Source organism: Bipolaris sorokiniana, assembly GCF_000338995.1.
Source record: "Bipolaris sorokiniana ND90Pr unplaced genomic scaffold COCSAscaffold_5, whole genome shotgun sequence".
Classification (NCBI taxonomy): domain Eukaryota; kingdom Fungi; phylum Ascomycota; class Dothideomycetes; order Pleosporales; family Pleosporaceae; genus Bipolaris; species Bipolaris sorokiniana.
The window spans coordinates 144890-160772 of record NW_006911899.1 but is presented as its reverse complement, the minus strand read 5'-3'; the positions used below and the strand labels follow the sequence as shown (position 1 = coordinate 160772).

At 50.4% G+C, this 15883-nt stretch overlaps 8 protein-coding genes across 8 annotated transcripts; 1 reads left to right on the top strand and 7 right to left on the bottom strand.

Moving 5' to 3' along the window:
- Positions 1-55: 55 nt before the first annotated feature.
- COCSADRAFT_35384 (uncharacterized protein) lies at positions 56-1583 on the bottom strand. Its single transcript, XM_007700104.1, has 5 exons — positions 1234-1583; positions 1116-1174; positions 884-1064; positions 578-810; positions 56-521 (listed from the first exon to the last, which is right to left on the bottom strand). Exons 1-5 carry the CDS (start codon positions 1294-1296, stop codon positions 455-457), a joined length of 603 nt encoding a protein of 200 aa, XP_007698294.1. The 5' UTR covers positions 1297-1583; the 3' UTR covers positions 56-454.
- A 222-nt stretch (positions 1584-1805) lies between these two features.
- COCSADRAFT_169813 (uncharacterized protein) lies at positions 1806-1961 on the bottom strand (the record flags this gene model as incomplete). The annotated part of the gene is made up of 1 exon (XM_007700318.1): positions 1806-1961. The coding sequence occupies one exon, from the start codon at positions 1959-1961 to the stop codon at positions 1806-1808; it is 156 nt and encodes a 51-aa protein (XP_007698508.1).
- Positions 1962-2797: 836 nt separating this feature from the next.
- COCSADRAFT_304250 (uncharacterized protein) lies at positions 2798-4057 on the bottom strand. The gene is made up of 3 exons (XM_007700317.1): positions 3716-4057; positions 3383-3665; positions 2798-3328 (listed from the first exon to the last, which is right to left on the bottom strand). Exons 1-3 carry the CDS (start codon positions 4035-4037, stop codon positions 3097-3099), a joined length of 837 nt encoding a protein of 278 aa, XP_007698507.1. The 5' UTR covers positions 4038-4057; the 3' UTR covers positions 2798-3096.
- A 1631-nt stretch (positions 4058-5688) lies between these two features.
- Positions 5689-7164, bottom strand: COCSADRAFT_35380 (uncharacterized protein). The gene is made up of 4 exons (XM_007700103.1): positions 6333-7164; positions 6161-6266; positions 5833-6112; positions 5689-5762 (listed from the first exon to the last, which is right to left on the bottom strand). The coding sequence occupies exons 1-3, from the start codon at positions 7123-7125 to the stop codon at positions 6010-6012; spliced, it is 1002 nt and encodes a 333-aa protein (XP_007698293.1). The 5' UTR covers positions 7126-7164; the 3' UTR covers positions 5689-5762; positions 5833-6009.
- Positions 7165-7273: 109 nt separating this feature from the next.
- On the top strand, positions 7274-8265 carry COCSADRAFT_139099 (uncharacterized protein). Its single transcript, XM_007700316.1, has 3 exons — positions 7274-7486; positions 7547-7647; positions 7745-8265. The coding sequence occupies exons 1-3, from the start codon at positions 7322-7324 to the stop codon at positions 8175-8177; spliced, it is 699 nt and encodes a 232-aa protein (XP_007698506.1). The 5' UTR covers positions 7274-7321; the 3' UTR covers positions 8178-8265.
- Positions 8266-8292: 27 nt separating this feature from the next.
- On the bottom strand, positions 8293-9153 carry COCSADRAFT_35378 (uncharacterized protein). Its single transcript, XM_007700102.1, has 3 exons — positions 8808-9153; positions 8718-8728; positions 8293-8643 (listed from the first exon to the last, which is right to left on the bottom strand). The coding sequence occupies exons 1-3, from the start codon at positions 8909-8911 to the stop codon at positions 8357-8359; spliced, it is 402 nt and encodes a 133-aa protein (XP_007698292.1). The 5' UTR covers positions 8912-9153; the 3' UTR covers positions 8293-8356.
- Positions 9154-9521: 368 nt separating this feature from the next.
- COCSADRAFT_158979 (uncharacterized protein) lies at positions 9522-10115 on the bottom strand (the record flags this gene model as incomplete). The annotated part of the gene is made up of 1 exon (XM_007700315.1): positions 9522-10115. One exon carries the CDS (start codon positions 10113-10115, stop codon positions 9522-9524), a length of 594 nt encoding a protein of 197 aa, XP_007698505.1.
- Positions 10116-13093: 2978 nt separating this feature from the next.
- Positions 13094-13915, bottom strand: COCSADRAFT_86303 (uncharacterized protein; the record flags this gene model as incomplete). The annotated part of the gene is made up of 2 exons (XM_007700314.1): positions 13094-13635; positions 13840-13915. 2 exons carry the CDS (start codon positions 13913-13915, stop codon positions 13094-13096), a joined length of 618 nt encoding a protein of 205 aa, XP_007698504.1.
- Between the last annotated feature and the right edge of the window lie 1968 nt (positions 13916-15883).

The following is a 15883-nucleotide window of genomic DNA, read 5'->3' as shown; positions in this document are numbered from 1 at the left end:
TCCCGTCCATGTCTTCACATGATTCATCACAAAACAAGCTACTGTAGGGATTTTGGCAAAGTTCAAAAAAGGAAAGCTCATGCAATAAACAGATCTACTGGAAATGCTAAACCCAGTTCCTGTGAATCCTCCACGCCCAAGAAGAGTAATGCAGCAGAAAAAGCCAATGCTAGACTCCTTATATTCAACTGCAGCGTATTAAAAGATGCTGCGAAGCAAATGCTATTCGTGTAGATGGACGCATATGCCGGCATGTCGGTCGCCTCCTTGTTCGCCAGTGACGTCTCCAAAAGCGATGTCCGCCCTGTCTCCTGTGTTTGGTATCCAGATGATATCACTCCCATACGTTAATCCTCAAGTAAGTTGTAGAGATGATCTACGAGCATATTCAATCTTTTGATCATTGTGCAATTACGCCAAAACATTCCTTGTCTTGACGCTCCACTCCGCCTCTTTATAAAATAGTGCACTTCTTCTTGTTCTTTGCCGCCGACACTTGGGGACGGGGACTGAGGACAGCGCTAGGGAAAAAAAGAGTTAGCGGTGAGGCGTGGGCAGGGGATAGAGCAAAACGCACCGGATCGCCTCGTCAAAAACACTCTTAAGGTTGCGCTGTGTGAGCGCAGAGCATTCCAGGTACTTTTGCGCCTTGATTTCCTTTGCGACCATGACGGCCTGCTCATATTGGATAGGCGCCATCTTCTTCTGCCTTAGCGACTCCTTTGTGGCCTCGTCGTCCCGCAGATCAAGCTTTGTGCCGACGAGGATGATTGGTACGCCAGGCGCGTGATGGTCGATTTCCGGGTACCACTGACGTCAGGTTAGCAACAAGCGCGACAGCTGTGATAATGATAATTTTGATGATGGAGTCAGCTGTGCCTACCTTTGCCTTTACGTTGTCGAATGAGGGAGGGCTGACGATGGAGAAGCAGATGAGGAAAACATCGGTCTGGGGGTAGGAGAGCGGTCGCAGCCTGTCGTAATCCTCCTGTCCAGCGGTATCCCACAGTCCCAAGCTTATTGGCTTTCCATCTACCATGACATTTGCGGAGTAGTTATCAAAACTAGGCGGGTTAGCTCATGGATGCGCGGGAGAGGGCGGAGGGCCAACGTACACAGTAGGAATGTACTCGCCGGGGAAGGCGTTGGTCGTGTACGAGATGAGAAGACATGTCTGGACAAGCAATCAGCATGCGGCCGAGGCGATGGACGACGAAGGGCAGAGTTTCTTACTTTGCCAACAGCACCGTCGCCCGTGACGACGCACTTGAGAGATTGGGTTGCAGGTGCAGCCATGGCTTAGGTTGCAGGTGCAGGTGCAGGTGCAGGTGCAGCGTCGTCTGATTAGAGTTGGTTACGACCCTGCTCGGCGGAGGCAATGGGGCGGACTCGGGAGATGGAGAAGCGAAGGGCGGAGCTCAGAGACCCTGCAAGGAGATGGGTCAGGCGGTGTCGTGAGGCGCAGACTATGAGAGAGGGAGGGGCTGGTGGGTGTACGGGAGTATGGGTGTGTGTGTGGTGTGGAAGAGAGAAGGACGCACCGTTGGGACAGGTCGACAACGTGTGGGTAGCTTCTGGTTCTGGCGGAAGCTACTACCTGCAGCGTAGGGGGGGAGGGGGGCGTTTTATCGCTTGGCGGCAGCGGGTCAAGAAGCGAGCAAGCTTGAGAAAGCTGGACTAGATGGGCGAATGCAAGCTGCGCGAGTCGAAGCAGCGCGGGCCACTGACGGGGACACTGGCGGGCGGGGTCCGAGTCGTGGAATAGCGGCAATTGCCCAGCTGAGGGTGTGCAGGGCGGCACGCGGTTAGTGGGAGTCGGAGTGGGAGTCGTAGTGGTGATGGCAGTTGTACGTGTAGTGGTGATGTTGGCTATGGCAAAGGGGAGAGATGGAGGAAAGTGGACAAGAGGACTGCAGGTGGTGTAATAGCGTAGATTCGCGGCGTAGGAGCGGCGGCGTCATGGGCCAAAAGGGCCAAAAGGGCAGCAGGCGCGTATCCTCTTGAAACCCATTTGCGACAAAGCAGGCTCACCACGCCTCTACCGCGTCCGATAGGCAGCGCGCACGGCTCGACCAAGGTCCCACCCGATGCACGCTGCCCGGCGCTGTACTTGGACATGCACCCCTGTGGATGAGCCGGCCTGTCCTCGATCCATTACCCGCAAGAGAAGTGCCCCATGCAGTGTGGCATGCAGAATGCAGACATCCACACATGGACGCATGCAGACGTGCACACTATCTGCGTCCGTCCCTGGAGCCTCCACCAAGCCCAGAGCCCGGAGGCGCGTGTCGGGCCAAAGACTCGTTACTATTGCCCATGCTGGCTGGTCGTGGTGTTGCTACTACTCTGCTGCTGCACACAAACGCCCGGTCACGTGCAAGACGGCCGACTAAGCCATACCACGGCCATGCTAAGATGCTAGGGCACAATCCTCCGCCCCCGACACACACGCCTTTCTCATGCCATCTGCCTCGATGCACTTTCCCTCTACAAACATAGAACCACCACCGCCACTACAAAAAAAATCACCACACCAAATCTCACGTCAGGTCCCTGTCGCCACTCGCGTCTTGGTGGTGTGCCATGGGGGCATGCACATGTCAACCATAATCGCCGCCTGCGCGTCCTGTGATTCGTCTGTCGCCGCATATTTGTGCTTGCCAGTGCGCCCGTGCTGCTCTGTGATTTGCCCTCTGAACCTAAACACCGTGCGAACATCGCATTAGCACCTCCATCGCACCCGCGCCCCCGGCTTCGACTCGTAACCATGCACGTGTGGCCACCGAGGCCTGGTTTTAGCCACCGTCTCGAGACGTCCCTCCTGCATTCCTGCCCTGTCCTGGACTGCTTGTTTCCGATTCTCCCCCCCACGACACACTTGCCCCTCTTGCCCTCACTCACATATCTATCCACCCTCTCCAAGTACACCAAAAACATATATCAACGTCATGTAAGAAAAAAACAAGCCTCGCTGCACTGTCGCCATGCCGCGTGCACGGCTGCGAACTGTAGTCTCGGTCTTCAACGTATCTATCCATGTACACGCGCCCAGGATTCATTGGGTATCAAAAGTTCAACATCGAATTCCAACTTCCTTCAATAGAAAAGAAACAGTCCATCGCCTCCCTGCTTGTCTTCCCCAACTAGCTCTTTCCGCAGCAGCAGCTTCATCAGCGCCTCATGTAGCTCCTTCATGTCCAGAATTCCGCGCTTCTTTTGGTCAATATGAGATACATCCACAACGACTCGCTTCAGGTTGGCCGTTGAAAGTGCCCCATCCTCAAGCAATGCCACCAGTCGATCAGGCGTTCCAACCCCATAGTCGATTCTACCCAACAGGTTAGCATGCGTATTCCAAATTACTAACCATGGTTCCACCTACTTGCTCTTCTTCAACTGCGCTACCTGATCCGCCAGTTTGAGATGCTTTGCAAATAGCTTTGCGACATTCGGCTTTTGAACTCCTTGTTTGGGCAATCCCGCCTTCAGAGACCGGCATACATCGGCCGCTCGAATCCCAGACAAAGTCACCACAATCGTGTGTGGTGCTCCGGGCGGCTTCGAAGGCGTTGGTGCCAGTGCACCTGCCTGCTTCTTGAGAAAGGCTGATAGGTTATCCGTCGTTCGTGGCTCGCTCCAGCTCGTGCTATCTTGTACAGTGCGTGCTGCATCGTGTCAATACAGTCCTGACCAAACTATGCATTTCCACACCTACCGGAAATGAACTTGTCCGCCAGCTCTACACTGCTCAACTCTTGTCCGTATAGTCGCGTTCGCGCGTTGACGTAGTCTGCTAGTAGCTGGCCATCCATGCGCTCGAAAGCGTGGTTCACTCCCAACTGCTGATCCAAATCATCCTCATCTATCGCCTTTGCTCTCTGCTTCTTCTTTTCCTTGCGCTTGGCCTTTTTGGCAGCTTTCTTGCCGTCCTTGGTTGCCTCAGGCTCGGCTTCTCTTTTCCTCTTTTTGGAAGAAGCGTCAATGTCAAACTGCGCCTCAATGAGGGGTATGCCTCCTTCCTGTCCAGAATCTGACATGGCGGGGACAGTGTTTTGTGTGAAGAGCGCGACCAAGTTCGTGCAACAGAAAAAGTTACAGCGAGGATTAGGGTTATCGATAACCTAACCGATACAGGACTAGCTCCGCTGCGCGCCGCGAGGTCGCGCCCAAGCGACGCGTTTCCCTGACGTCTATCCACCCTCCCGCCCTCCCACGACGCAACCTCGCATGGTGCCGCCGCAATGGCAGAATCCGCGCGCAAGAAGCACCGCTTCTCACCAGATGCCCAGGCTCAGGACACGCCGAGCAACAATGCCACTCTACAACCCATAACTCCCTTCCGCCGCGCCATTAGCGCTGGCCCTACCCCAGGAAGCCGAAGAACACCACTCATAAGGACACCGGGAACTGGACGAACACCTCGAGGCGGACCGGCTACTCGTCCTCTTCCCTCACGGCGAATTGCGCCGACCACGCCGCATGCGATACGTGCCCTAAGGGAAAGAGCTAATGCGGCTCGGACACCGGGCAACAACCGGAGAAGAAGTGGGCGTATCCAGAGGGAAACACCGCGTGATCTACTACGTGATCTGAGCAGAGGTAACGCTTTGATGAAGAGTTTCCTTACCCCAGCTAAATGATCATGTAGCGCTTGCTCATACCAGTCGTCCGGTCGAGCCTTCCCCGCAGGTCCTGCCCCAACGCCCACGACACTCTGCCCTGGACCTGCCAGATGTTGAAGATGGCCCACCAATGGCTGCCCCGCGACTTTCTATGCCACTTGAGAACATGTATGACGACGATGATGACAGTTTCCATAGCGCCCCGCCGCGGCAATCGCTACTACCAGACCTACCGGATGATGTGGATGGTGGGACTGTACAATCTCTTGAATTTGGAAGGCGAGCCATTAGTGAAGATCCGCGCTTGATGTACGGGGGGAGGCAAAGCGAAAGATTTGGAGATTTGAGTGAACTCGGTGCGGTAGAGGAAGAGTTTGAAGTGGATGGAACGTTCATCAACCGGCGCACAGATGGGCTGTTTGACCAAAATATTGAGGAAGATCTAGATGGGGACGATACGACCATACAGGCACTGACTGGCCGAAGAGACGGGCGCACTAGCGAAGCCAACCTGGGCATATTTGGCGATGGAGACGATGACACAGAGGAACCCACTTTCCGCTTCATGATACCTGATCGCATGCGTGCACCACTCCGGCAAGCTCCACCAGAAGAACAAGAATTCCAGGAAGACCATATACCAGATAGCGAGCTTGTGAACCTTCCAGACGACACAGAAGTACAATACGACGATGATCAAGACCCAACTGCGGCTTTGGAGGACGAAGATCTTACCCTAGATCAAGATAATCTAGGATGGGAGTCCGACCCTCCCGTAGACGATGATGCCGAGCTTGCAGCCTATCGGGAAGAAGAATCAGCAATCGACCGGAGTCTCCAGACACACTCACCTGAGCGACCTTCCGCGGAACAGTTAAAGGGCGTGCGGAAGGCCAAGGAATACATGGTTTCAGAGCACGGTATCGGCTTTCCTTCGTTCCCCGCTGCACCAGTCAAGAAACTTGCTCTCAGTTTCATGAAGTCACAGGGAAGCAAAGCCCACCTCAGCAAAGACACTCTTGACGCCCTTGTCCATACAACCAACGACTTTTTCGAGCAAATCAGCATTGATCTCGCAGCTTATGCACAGCACGGTGGACGGAGGATGATTGAGGAGAGCGACGTCATCGCACTCATGAAAAGGTATTGTTACATCTAGTCTGCTGTACAGTTTTGTACAAATTTGCTCGTCCACATTGCTAACACTCACAAGAACCCGCAAAACGACTGACAGCAGTACATCGTTTTCGCTTGCACAAAAGATGCTCCCTCGGGAACTGGTTCAGCAGCTGCGCATGCAACCCCCGGTCAAGCTCAGAAGCCAAAAGCGCAAGCGGCCAGAACCTATACAAGAAGAACACGAAGACTAAGGCGGCCTAATCATGCCTTATGACCAGTCCACGCTCTGTCGCACCCGTCGCTGGGTGCCTGACATGGGCTTCTTGACGACCATCCAGAACATTACAGATGTTGCAAAACTCAATGCGTACCTGTTTAATGTGAGCATTGGTGCTTGTATATGGAAATGAGATACGCACCATGTGAAGATGTACTGTGTATGATTGTTACGCAGATTTACCGTTGGTGCCCTACCAATTGGTATGCCCTTTGGTTCGCGCTCGTAATTTGTGAGCAAATCCGGCGCTGTGGTGAATAATTAGATACCCCCAATAGCAATCACTTGACCAGTTTTTTAAAAGGCGCACTTACTCATTGTCTCCTCCACCCAAACTGGCTGACTCCCACTGTACTCTGCCATTTCCTCGACACTCGGAAAAAACCATTTCCCCTTCTCTGGCTCATTCTTCGGCGTGAACATGTTTCCCTTTGGTGGCAACCTCAACAACCCCTCAATCGTAACCTCTCCCTCTGGCAGCGCCCCGTTCTTCTTGCGAAACCACTGCGGACTCGCTTCCTTTTTGATCCACCCCCTACACGCCAATATCTTGTGCACATTGCCCCTCGCATCCCTGCGCTCCAAAGGTGTAACAACTGTGTACCCCTCCTCGCCATCCAGTATGCGCGGCCCAATCAGCATTTCCTGGTCATGTCGCAGCACACCCGTCGCATACACCTTTCTATAATCGAAATCCTTGATGGCATCTGGGTCGATCCGCAGCGGGAGTTCCAGTGGCGGGAACGTCAGTCGATCTTCAAATCGCGCGACCAAATCTGTTTTCCAGCCGAGCCGTTGCACCTGCCAGCACCCAAGTATGAAGGCGGTTACGGGTATGATGGCGAGGATGATGAGGCCTGGTCCGTGTTGTTTGCCTGCGCGTGCCATCTTCGCTGGCCGGTCGAGGATAGAGACGAAGTTTGGGTCGAGGCCGGGGCCGCCGCCTACATTGCGCTTTTGGGTGCGGAAGAGGAGGAATTGCGGGTGGAGGCGTGCGCGGAGGCATTGCGGGCTGGAATGTGGTGCGTAGGTGGTTCGTGATAGAGGGGTTATCCTTTGTGAGTAGTATCTCCTGAAGAGATTTAAGAAGGGGTTTGGTTTCGACATTTTGGCGTCGGTGATGGGGGGACGAGGCGTAACCTCGACGATGTGAAAGTTGAGATGCGATTGAATTAGTACAGTCGGGCATCCGAGCTCTCAATGCGGCATAGGTCCCCGCTCCACACTTCCCCATGTCAACATCTCCACGACTACCCAGGCATCATTCGTTTTCCAAACAACACGACACTGAAATCTCCACGTCATGGCGGAAACGCAGGATATGCCTGTTCCCCGGGCGGATGAAATAGCCGCGAAACGAGATAAAGATGATTTGTTGGATCATTTGGATGACCTGCTCGAGCGCTATCTGCACACATTGCACGAGTATCAGCAAGTGATGCAGCAACTTTCGAAGCAACTATCTAATGTAAAATCATTCCATACTTGATCTTACCTGGCAAGAGATAGGGACTAACGAAGAAAGTAGGGCTACATGTCACTTGCTCAAGCAAACTTCCACAATTCGTCGACTGCGATTCGATATGGACAGGACTGCTACGATGAACGCATGCAGGCTATACGAAAAGTGTAAGTTCTCGTAAACCCCAATGTCTAGGATTCATATTATGCAATCTTTGCTAGTGTATGTCCTTTCAAACACATGAATTATACTAACAAACAAAAGTCACGTCTCTGAGGGCCAAACAAATGATGTCCCACACTTTGCCGTCTACAAATTCGATTCTCCAGATGAGAGTCTGGATGCTTCTGATGATGCGTCTAAAAAGGAGGATGTCGAGAAATCAAAGGATGATTCGGAACATTTTACGCCGACAGTACCAGAATCCAAGCAAGAAGAAGAGCCAAAAACGACATCAAATATGGAAGAATCCAGTCCCGCATCAGAAGAACCCAAAGAAAAAATAAAGACTACGAAGAAATCCAATGATCCATTGAAATGGTTCGGCATCCTCGTCCCACCTGCCCTTCGAACAGCACAATCTGCATTCATAAACGCAGTCGAGACCCCGATCCCGCAGCTAGCTACACTAGCCAGGGACATGCGAATGCAGGAGATTGAAATCGAGCGGGTTAGAAAGCAAATCAAGAAGCTCTAGATAACTCTCCTGTTCAATCAACTAGTTCAAATTCATACAAGCCATTTATACACAACCCTTTTTTTCCATTTCGAGCCTGCATACCGTGCCAAACAAACCACCATAAACCCCCCCCCCCCCAAGAAGATAGAAAATAAAACGCCATCCCAATGCACCCCTCCCCCTCCACCATCTCCACACTAAACCTCCTTCATAAGCTCCTCCAACTCATCATCATCATCCCAGCCGCCTCCCCTCCTCTCCACTACAATCTTCTGCTCCTCCTTCTCCTGCTGCTCCGCCACCGCCCCCAGGATCTCTTTAAGCTGCTCCTCCGTCACTTTGGAGCGCAGCTGGCCCGTTCGCGCGAGCATAATAAGCCGGTTCTCGATATCTGTAGCGCGGGATTCTTTGACAAGTCGGATGCGGCCGAGGCGGTCGGCAGCTTCGGGGAGAAGGATTTGAGAGAGGATTGAGGAGCGTTGGTCTGCTGTGTGGGTGGGGTTAGTACAGGGCGGTTTGCGGTTGTGGTGGGGGGATTGGATGGAGGGGAGGGTGGACCTTCTTGTTGTCTGTGGGGGGGTGTAAGAGTTAGTACTGTCAAGGAAATTGGAGATTTTGGGGGTGTTGGTAAAGAGGTGGGTTATTTACTTTCGCGAGTCTTGCTCTGAGCCTGAACCGCCAGCCCCGCCTTGCTGCTGCTGCAACTGCTGGAGGCGCGCGCGCCGGATTTGCTCGAGATCCTCGTCTGACATTTTTTTTTCTTGTTCGCTTTTGGTGTCGTTGATTGGGTTGCTTTGCGTAGAAGGAAAAGGAAGGGTGGGGTGGAGAGGGTAAACAAAGATGCGGACTAGAGTTGTGGCGCGCGCAGAAAGTGTGGTGGATGCGGGGAGGTTCGGGGGTCCGCAGGCTACTGATGGATAGTACGGGTGGCGGTTACACTACTACATAGGGTCGACTTTGAATCTGAGTAACATAGCAGAGACCAAGAGGCTTGTTGAAATCTGCGGTAGTGTACAGTATTACAGAGAAATCTTGGTTCGTTTCTTCCTCCTCATGACATGTGTTCAAGACACGTGACAAATTTCGGTGTCTTGTAATAGAGTTACATAAAAATACAACTACTATTTTATGGTTCAGTTCCCAGTATCTCATAATCGCAAATTGCTTGAGAACTGGTGAACATCAAATAGCGGTGGAGGAAGTCCAGTAGAACAAGCTCACATAGATATGTTTTGCTGATGCTCTGCAGGCGATATATGCACAATAGTAAGCCCGTTGATGTACTCCTATAACATAAGAGCAATCTCACAAAGTAACCTCACTTCACAACAGCTCAAAGCCTTGCGGCCCTCCCTTTGCATTTTATTCGCGGATAGCTCGATCGTATACAGCTATTCCCCCTCCGTGAAGTATCCTCCGCATCGCTTGTCGCCGCTTCTCAAGGTCGCTCGAGACATGGACCAACGCGGCACCCTCGTGGTTGAAGTAGGTCAGTGTGCAAGCGAGCAAGACCGAGTACCACACCGTCCGACTCTCCACTTGTTCTACCCAAGCATTCTCTGCCTCCTTAGTCCGCTCGATGACAAGCTGTGTAGGATCCGAAACTCGACCAACAGTCTCTTTTAAAACATTGGTAATGTGCCTGGATTCTAAGTCAAAAACGACAGTGAGATTTAGTGAACCTGGTCCGTCACCGAGACCGGGATAGAGAAGTTTGGGGAGGCCGTTCGTAGCGTAGCGATGCCATGCAGGATACCTATATTTGTCCTTGAGATGGCGACCGCTGCGGCCCGCAACAGGTATGCTAAAGAGCTCAGCAGGCGCTACATTTTCCCCCATTACCACCAGAAAGCCCGTGGCAAGAATCAGCACGTTAAGCTCGTACTCCACTGCCTTGGCGACTACCCTCCGCGATGTACACCGCTCGATACCCTTATCATCCGTGTCCACAAGCATGAAATGTAGCTGGTTGAAAGTAGGCAAGTAATCATCCTAGATGGGTCTTTTACATCGCATGATGCAAAATGGTTGCACGTATTTGGTTGCTCTGCCGTGGCTGCGTCCTTCACTACGCTCTCTCGTACCCGTGCCCATGCATGCTCCGCCAGCGGCATTTGTAACTCATACAGAGCATGCGCACGCTCTTCTATATCTTTTGAGTGTAACATGACGCGGCCCCCCGTTGAAGCCCAAAAAGCCGCGCGCCATCTGAGTTCAGCCATCGGTGACCAGATCGGGATGGTCTGCCGAGTATTCTTCACCGTTAAAGAGAGCATCGAAGTTGAGTTGGCGAGCAAGCTGCGAGCCGGGGCCTCTTACGACCTCGCTCGTCCACTTGTCGTCATCTGTAGCATGCTGGCGACGCGCAATACGAGGGTGTGCGTTGAAATACGTACAGAGATTCGGCCTAGCGTGTAACTTGTGGCACAAATTGGACAGCTTTTGCCGCCATACCCATGATGCCGACTCGCTTGCCATTGAGCTTTGAGAGAGCAGCGTCTGTCTGTGAGCCGCCAGTGCAGTTATAGTCTCAGCGCGCCGTGTGAAAGACAGGGATGTTTGCACGTAGCTCATCGAAGCCATCGACTTTGGGCATTCTCGATCATGCGAAAAGAGAGTACCAGTCGAACCAGAAACTGGATAAAGACGGTCATTTCCTCACTGTTACTGTGCTCCTTGCGTATTCGAACTACCCACCGCCGCCGGCCATCGTTGCATGTCGCGCTGAGCACACGTGTTGAAGATTGGCTGCCCAGTCCAGAGTGCGATGCTACGCGCTTCCAATGTCGACAGATCTCATCGCTTGATGCATACTTCTGCAGGGGTTTGAACCTTATTTCCTCGAAGAAAGGCACGTAAATGTAGCCCTCCACATCACACTATAGGTCTGGATATCGGTCCCAATACCATGTACCACTGGAATCGCCGGCCACATCTACGAGGCATATTTCATCTGCTGAGGAGCCTGCATTTACAGGTCTTTCTCCTGCTAGCAACCCCACATGCCCTGCAACAATATTAAAGAGATAAATGTCACTGTTTTTTAGCTGATCCACTTCTTACTGCTAGCCTTTATAAATCCATGGGTCATGGGCGAACAGGTTTTCCTCTTCGCTCAGTATACGGGTGTACTGTTACATGCTCTTAGGGCGCTATCGCTTGTCGTGCTCCCACATGTGCCTGGCCTGAAGTTTGGCAGGATCAGCGATGGCCATCTTTGTTCTCCGTTGGTCCCTCTACAGATAGAGGATATGACCTAGAACAGTATGGGGCATAGCGACAATTTTAGAAACCTTTTACTCAAGTGATGAGCTTTATCTCAAAACAGTCCGTTTGATGTTGATTGAAAATCGGAGCTTCTTGTCTTGCTGCTGCTTCTCCACAGTTTACATTTACTGCATCAGCTTCCTCTTTCTCGACCATTTCCCCCCTCGCTCGTCCAGAATGGATCGCTAGGGTACCAAGTGATCCTACCGTGGAGTTGCGATGACGGTTTGTCGGACCCCGACGTTGCTAAAAGAATGAGCCGTCGTTCATGTAGGGATGTGGGGTGGAAGTGCGGTGGATTTCGACGACCGTCACGTGATTCCTTAAATCTGCGAAGACATCTTCTTTTGATTGGAAAATGCGCTGCACCTTTCTCGTACTACCTTCTTTGATTAAGACCTCATAATTTCTGCTTCCTCTCTTGACAAGACAGAAACTTTTACAACGTTTCGCAACCGTCTTGTCCAAATGTCGCTCAAAACACTGGGGACGCTAAGGTTTGCGCGATGGGTGCTATAAATCAACGGTTGACATGCTGCATAGTTGGAGAGGCAATCGCAGCCCTTCCCGACAGCGGTTCTGACGTCGATATTGTTTCCCTTGCTTATGCGACTAAGCGAAAATTCAGTTGGCAAGATAATTTGCAGGAAGTCGTATTTGCTAACGGGATAACCAAAACAGCATGTGGGAAATTTGTTGCTCAGTTGTCGCTTGGCTCATCCGCGCGACCGATTGAAGTCAAAGAAGACGATGATGCAGGCGAGTCCGTAGGTGATAAAAGAGAAACAAGGGATTTGGTAGATGGCAAAATCAATCTTCAATCACTGAACGCGCAACACACCAATCCACAAGATACGCCTGTTCAACATGTCATAAGCACGACATTTTTTATATGTACTCGATAGAATCACAGTCGACGCGATCATTGGAGCAAGGTCGATTGAATCTTTACAAGTCTATATCCATCATGAGCGGCAATTTGCATCGCATTACCCTGCCGAGTAAGATCCGCAGCTGTACCAAGAACATTCTTACCAGTTCGAGACAGACAAGATCCGATGGTGATCATAGTACTCTGGCTTGAAAATAGTGTGTTGACCTGATACAGGGTTATCTCTACCAAGTCTCGAAACACAGCTGAACGAAGCGGACCAACAAGAAAATGCCCGCAGGGAAGAATCAAGTCGAAAAGCTTCCCTGCTAACTGGTGACGCAAAGGAGATTTTTGATCGCAATGAACAAGATAGGAGAGCTTACGAAAAGTATAGATCTTCCTTAGTACAGAATCATTCGCCATAGAACCAATCTCAGTCTTCAAACAAGTCTCAATCATTTATTTGAGACTTTCAGAGGAACGCTCTGGATATCTGTATTCCTCTGGAAACAGATGACCGGAGCGAAAATCCGAGAAAGCTAACAATGCATTCTATCTTTTTTCCTTGCCTTGTTTTACATCTTATGTCTCCTCTTCTCGTGTATGGATTTTGGCTGTCCATGTTACGTGTGATATACTGCGACAAATGTGGTTGAACGTATCCTGAAATGATGGTATCAAAGTCCGATAGTAACAACATCTGAAAGGGCAGCAGAGTTCTCATCTTGCCCAAACAAGCTTTAGCACATTCCAGAATTTAGCATCAATATCTCCATCAACAAATTGTTGAGCCTCATTCTGGTACGACTTTGCCTTGCTCTCCAGCATATCTAGCACACGTCGCACTGTACAATACATGTCCTGCAAGCGCACCCCATACTCCCCTTAAGAACGCACACATGTCGTCGTCAAATGAGCACTCGTTTTCCCAGCTCAGCAACTGTTCGTACATCAATGCTTCCTTCTGTAGGATCATACAGTATAACATCTCAACGGCCTGGCGCTCATCCAGGGACAAGAGCTGTTTGAGATGAAAAATTGCGTTTGCTGGTCCCTGCTCCTCACTTTGATCTTTTGCCTCTTTTGCCCACGAGTACAAATCGTTTGTCATGCCCAGATGCATACTAGCCCACTCAAGCCATTCCGCGATACGCGGATCCGAAATGTCCACTTTGAGATCCAAACTGAACTTTACACATGACCAGACAAACAATGCACCAACGTTTCGGTGGCGATAGGCTAGATACTCGCCGAGGTTTCCGCACTCTTTCGGCGGTTTCAGCCAGTATTCCGTATTCAAGGTGGCGTGGTGCATCTCTTTTCCTGCCGTGTTACCTGTAACACGATCGTATTCGTAGATTGCCGCAATCGTTTTGTCGAGATACGCTTGCAGTGGCGAACTTTCGATACATTCTCGATCCGCGCTTCCAAGGCGCACTCTCCATTCATATAATACGTTGGCTATTTCCTCTCCAGTCTTCTTTTCGCATTCGTCTGCTCTTGTCAAATCTAACACCATATGATTATGTAAAGACTTACCGTCGAAAACCCATAACATAATCATGAGCACGTTGATCAGCTCCAAGCGTCTAGGATCCTTGCAGAATGGATACATCATTGCAGTTGCTTTTGCGAAATACACCCCAGTCATATGCGCACCATGCCTAATGCCTGTACTCGCGCAAACATGACGTAATGTTGTGCCATCACGTAGTGGCGAATCTAGCTCACTCTTGTCGCTTTGAATCAGGTCTAGCAGCTCATTAACTGCATCTAACGTCTGTCTCCAAAATATGTTTTCGTAGGCAAGTGGGATGCCCGAGAGATAAGGAAAGCGTCCTTCTGCTTCAAGTGGTGTGAAAGTAACCCAATACGATTGATTATTGGTGTTCTGCTCTTTTGAGGTAGGAAAGTGTCGAGGTGTGCGATGAAGAAACATTTCTGCGTTCGATCCAGCTGCTTGGAGAGGGTCGTGAAGGTATAATATCGGATTGATCTTGGAGATGTCTTTGGCCGGTAAGACCCCACGGAGGAAATACGAGGAGCTTGTAATGTCTGACATAGTCTGTTTTCCGGACTGCAAAAACATTAGCTGTAAGGGTTACAACTTTGAAGCGGCTTCCCACTCTTTTATAACAGAGGGTCTTCCTTTTTCATACACGTTCATTCGATATATCTGGAAATGTTTTAGATCTCGTAGTGAGTGTTGACTCAGAAAAGTGCCGGGTACATTACACTGAACCGTCTCTTTGGACAATTTCAACCCCCATTTTCAGGCAACCTAACAGAATATCTGGGCCTGATCAACGTGCTTAATTTTCATTCCCCCACTGCGAGAGGTTGCCTCGGGTCCTAATTCCCAAGAATAGAGTGTTAAGGCCTTCTCAACCCAATCTATTTGCGTTAGTACTTAATCGGAAGTAAGCACTACGTAAGCTTCATTTCTTCTCCGGTCCCCTTTGGCCCCTTGTGTCCCACTTGGGGTCTCCAAAATGGGTCTTGACGACGGAATGGCCATGTATGTAACAGGCCTGTTGCGGATGGTGTTTGTTCGCATCTAAACAAAATTATATCTAATGCATAGTTTCGTGTTTGCCGATGCGATCAGTGCCTATAAGAAGCCGATTATGAAAAATGGTATTTATTTGAATAGGCGTGTGAGGAATTCTCATGCTTGTAATTGCAGTACATAGAAACTGTGTGGAGTGAATGATTTGCTGTGAGAGGGCTGGACTGTGGGGGCCAGACTATTTAGTGCTGGTGAACTATTAGGCAGTCCATCTCGATTTTTCCGTAAGGCCTTGCCAACGTGTAGGTACGCGGGTCTAGTCCTTAAGGCGGGCACTGCCCTACGAAGGAGCTCGTTCATAGTACGGAATCATCTATCTGTTACGAGTCACAAGAAGGATTCTCTTCTTAACAAGAGATAAGAAGGCAGGGAGCCTAGGGACGTCCACGCCAGAAGGGAATAGCCATCGCGGGGCTCGAGGTCACGTAATATGCTATCCCGCCAAGGCTTACCATCTAGAATAGCAGAGCAGGAAGAGAAGGTAGTACCACCCTAACCATCCCGCTAAAATGTGATGCACGGGATAGCAGAACTAGAAGTAATAAAGGCATCAAAACAAATAGATGATGTTTTCGCCTTTATTATAATATAAAGCTCGCAGGCTCTGGTAAGAACCTAGGTAGAGAAGTATAGATCTGAAACCTATGTAACACACCAAGTGTTAGGCGTTTAGGTATACGGACTTATTGTACCCGGCTTCTTGTCGGCCTAGGGCCTGCTTTTGCTTCTTCGTTTTATAGCCGTTTCAGGCTTAGATTTTCAGCAAGCTAGGCAGCTTGGCTAGTTAGCATTTTTCTAGATTAAAGTAGAAAACTGAGGGTTTTTCTCTTATAGCTCCGTGTTACAACTACCGCGGTCTGTTATATAAGACAGAATATTCCCCTTGTAGGTTTTACTGTATTCGGCATAGAGATTTGTAGAGTAATGCGTGTTCAATAATAGCTGTGACTATAATACTTTAAAAGAGGTGTTACTTAATACAAATTCTCTATACAGTCACGTCTCAAAAGTCTG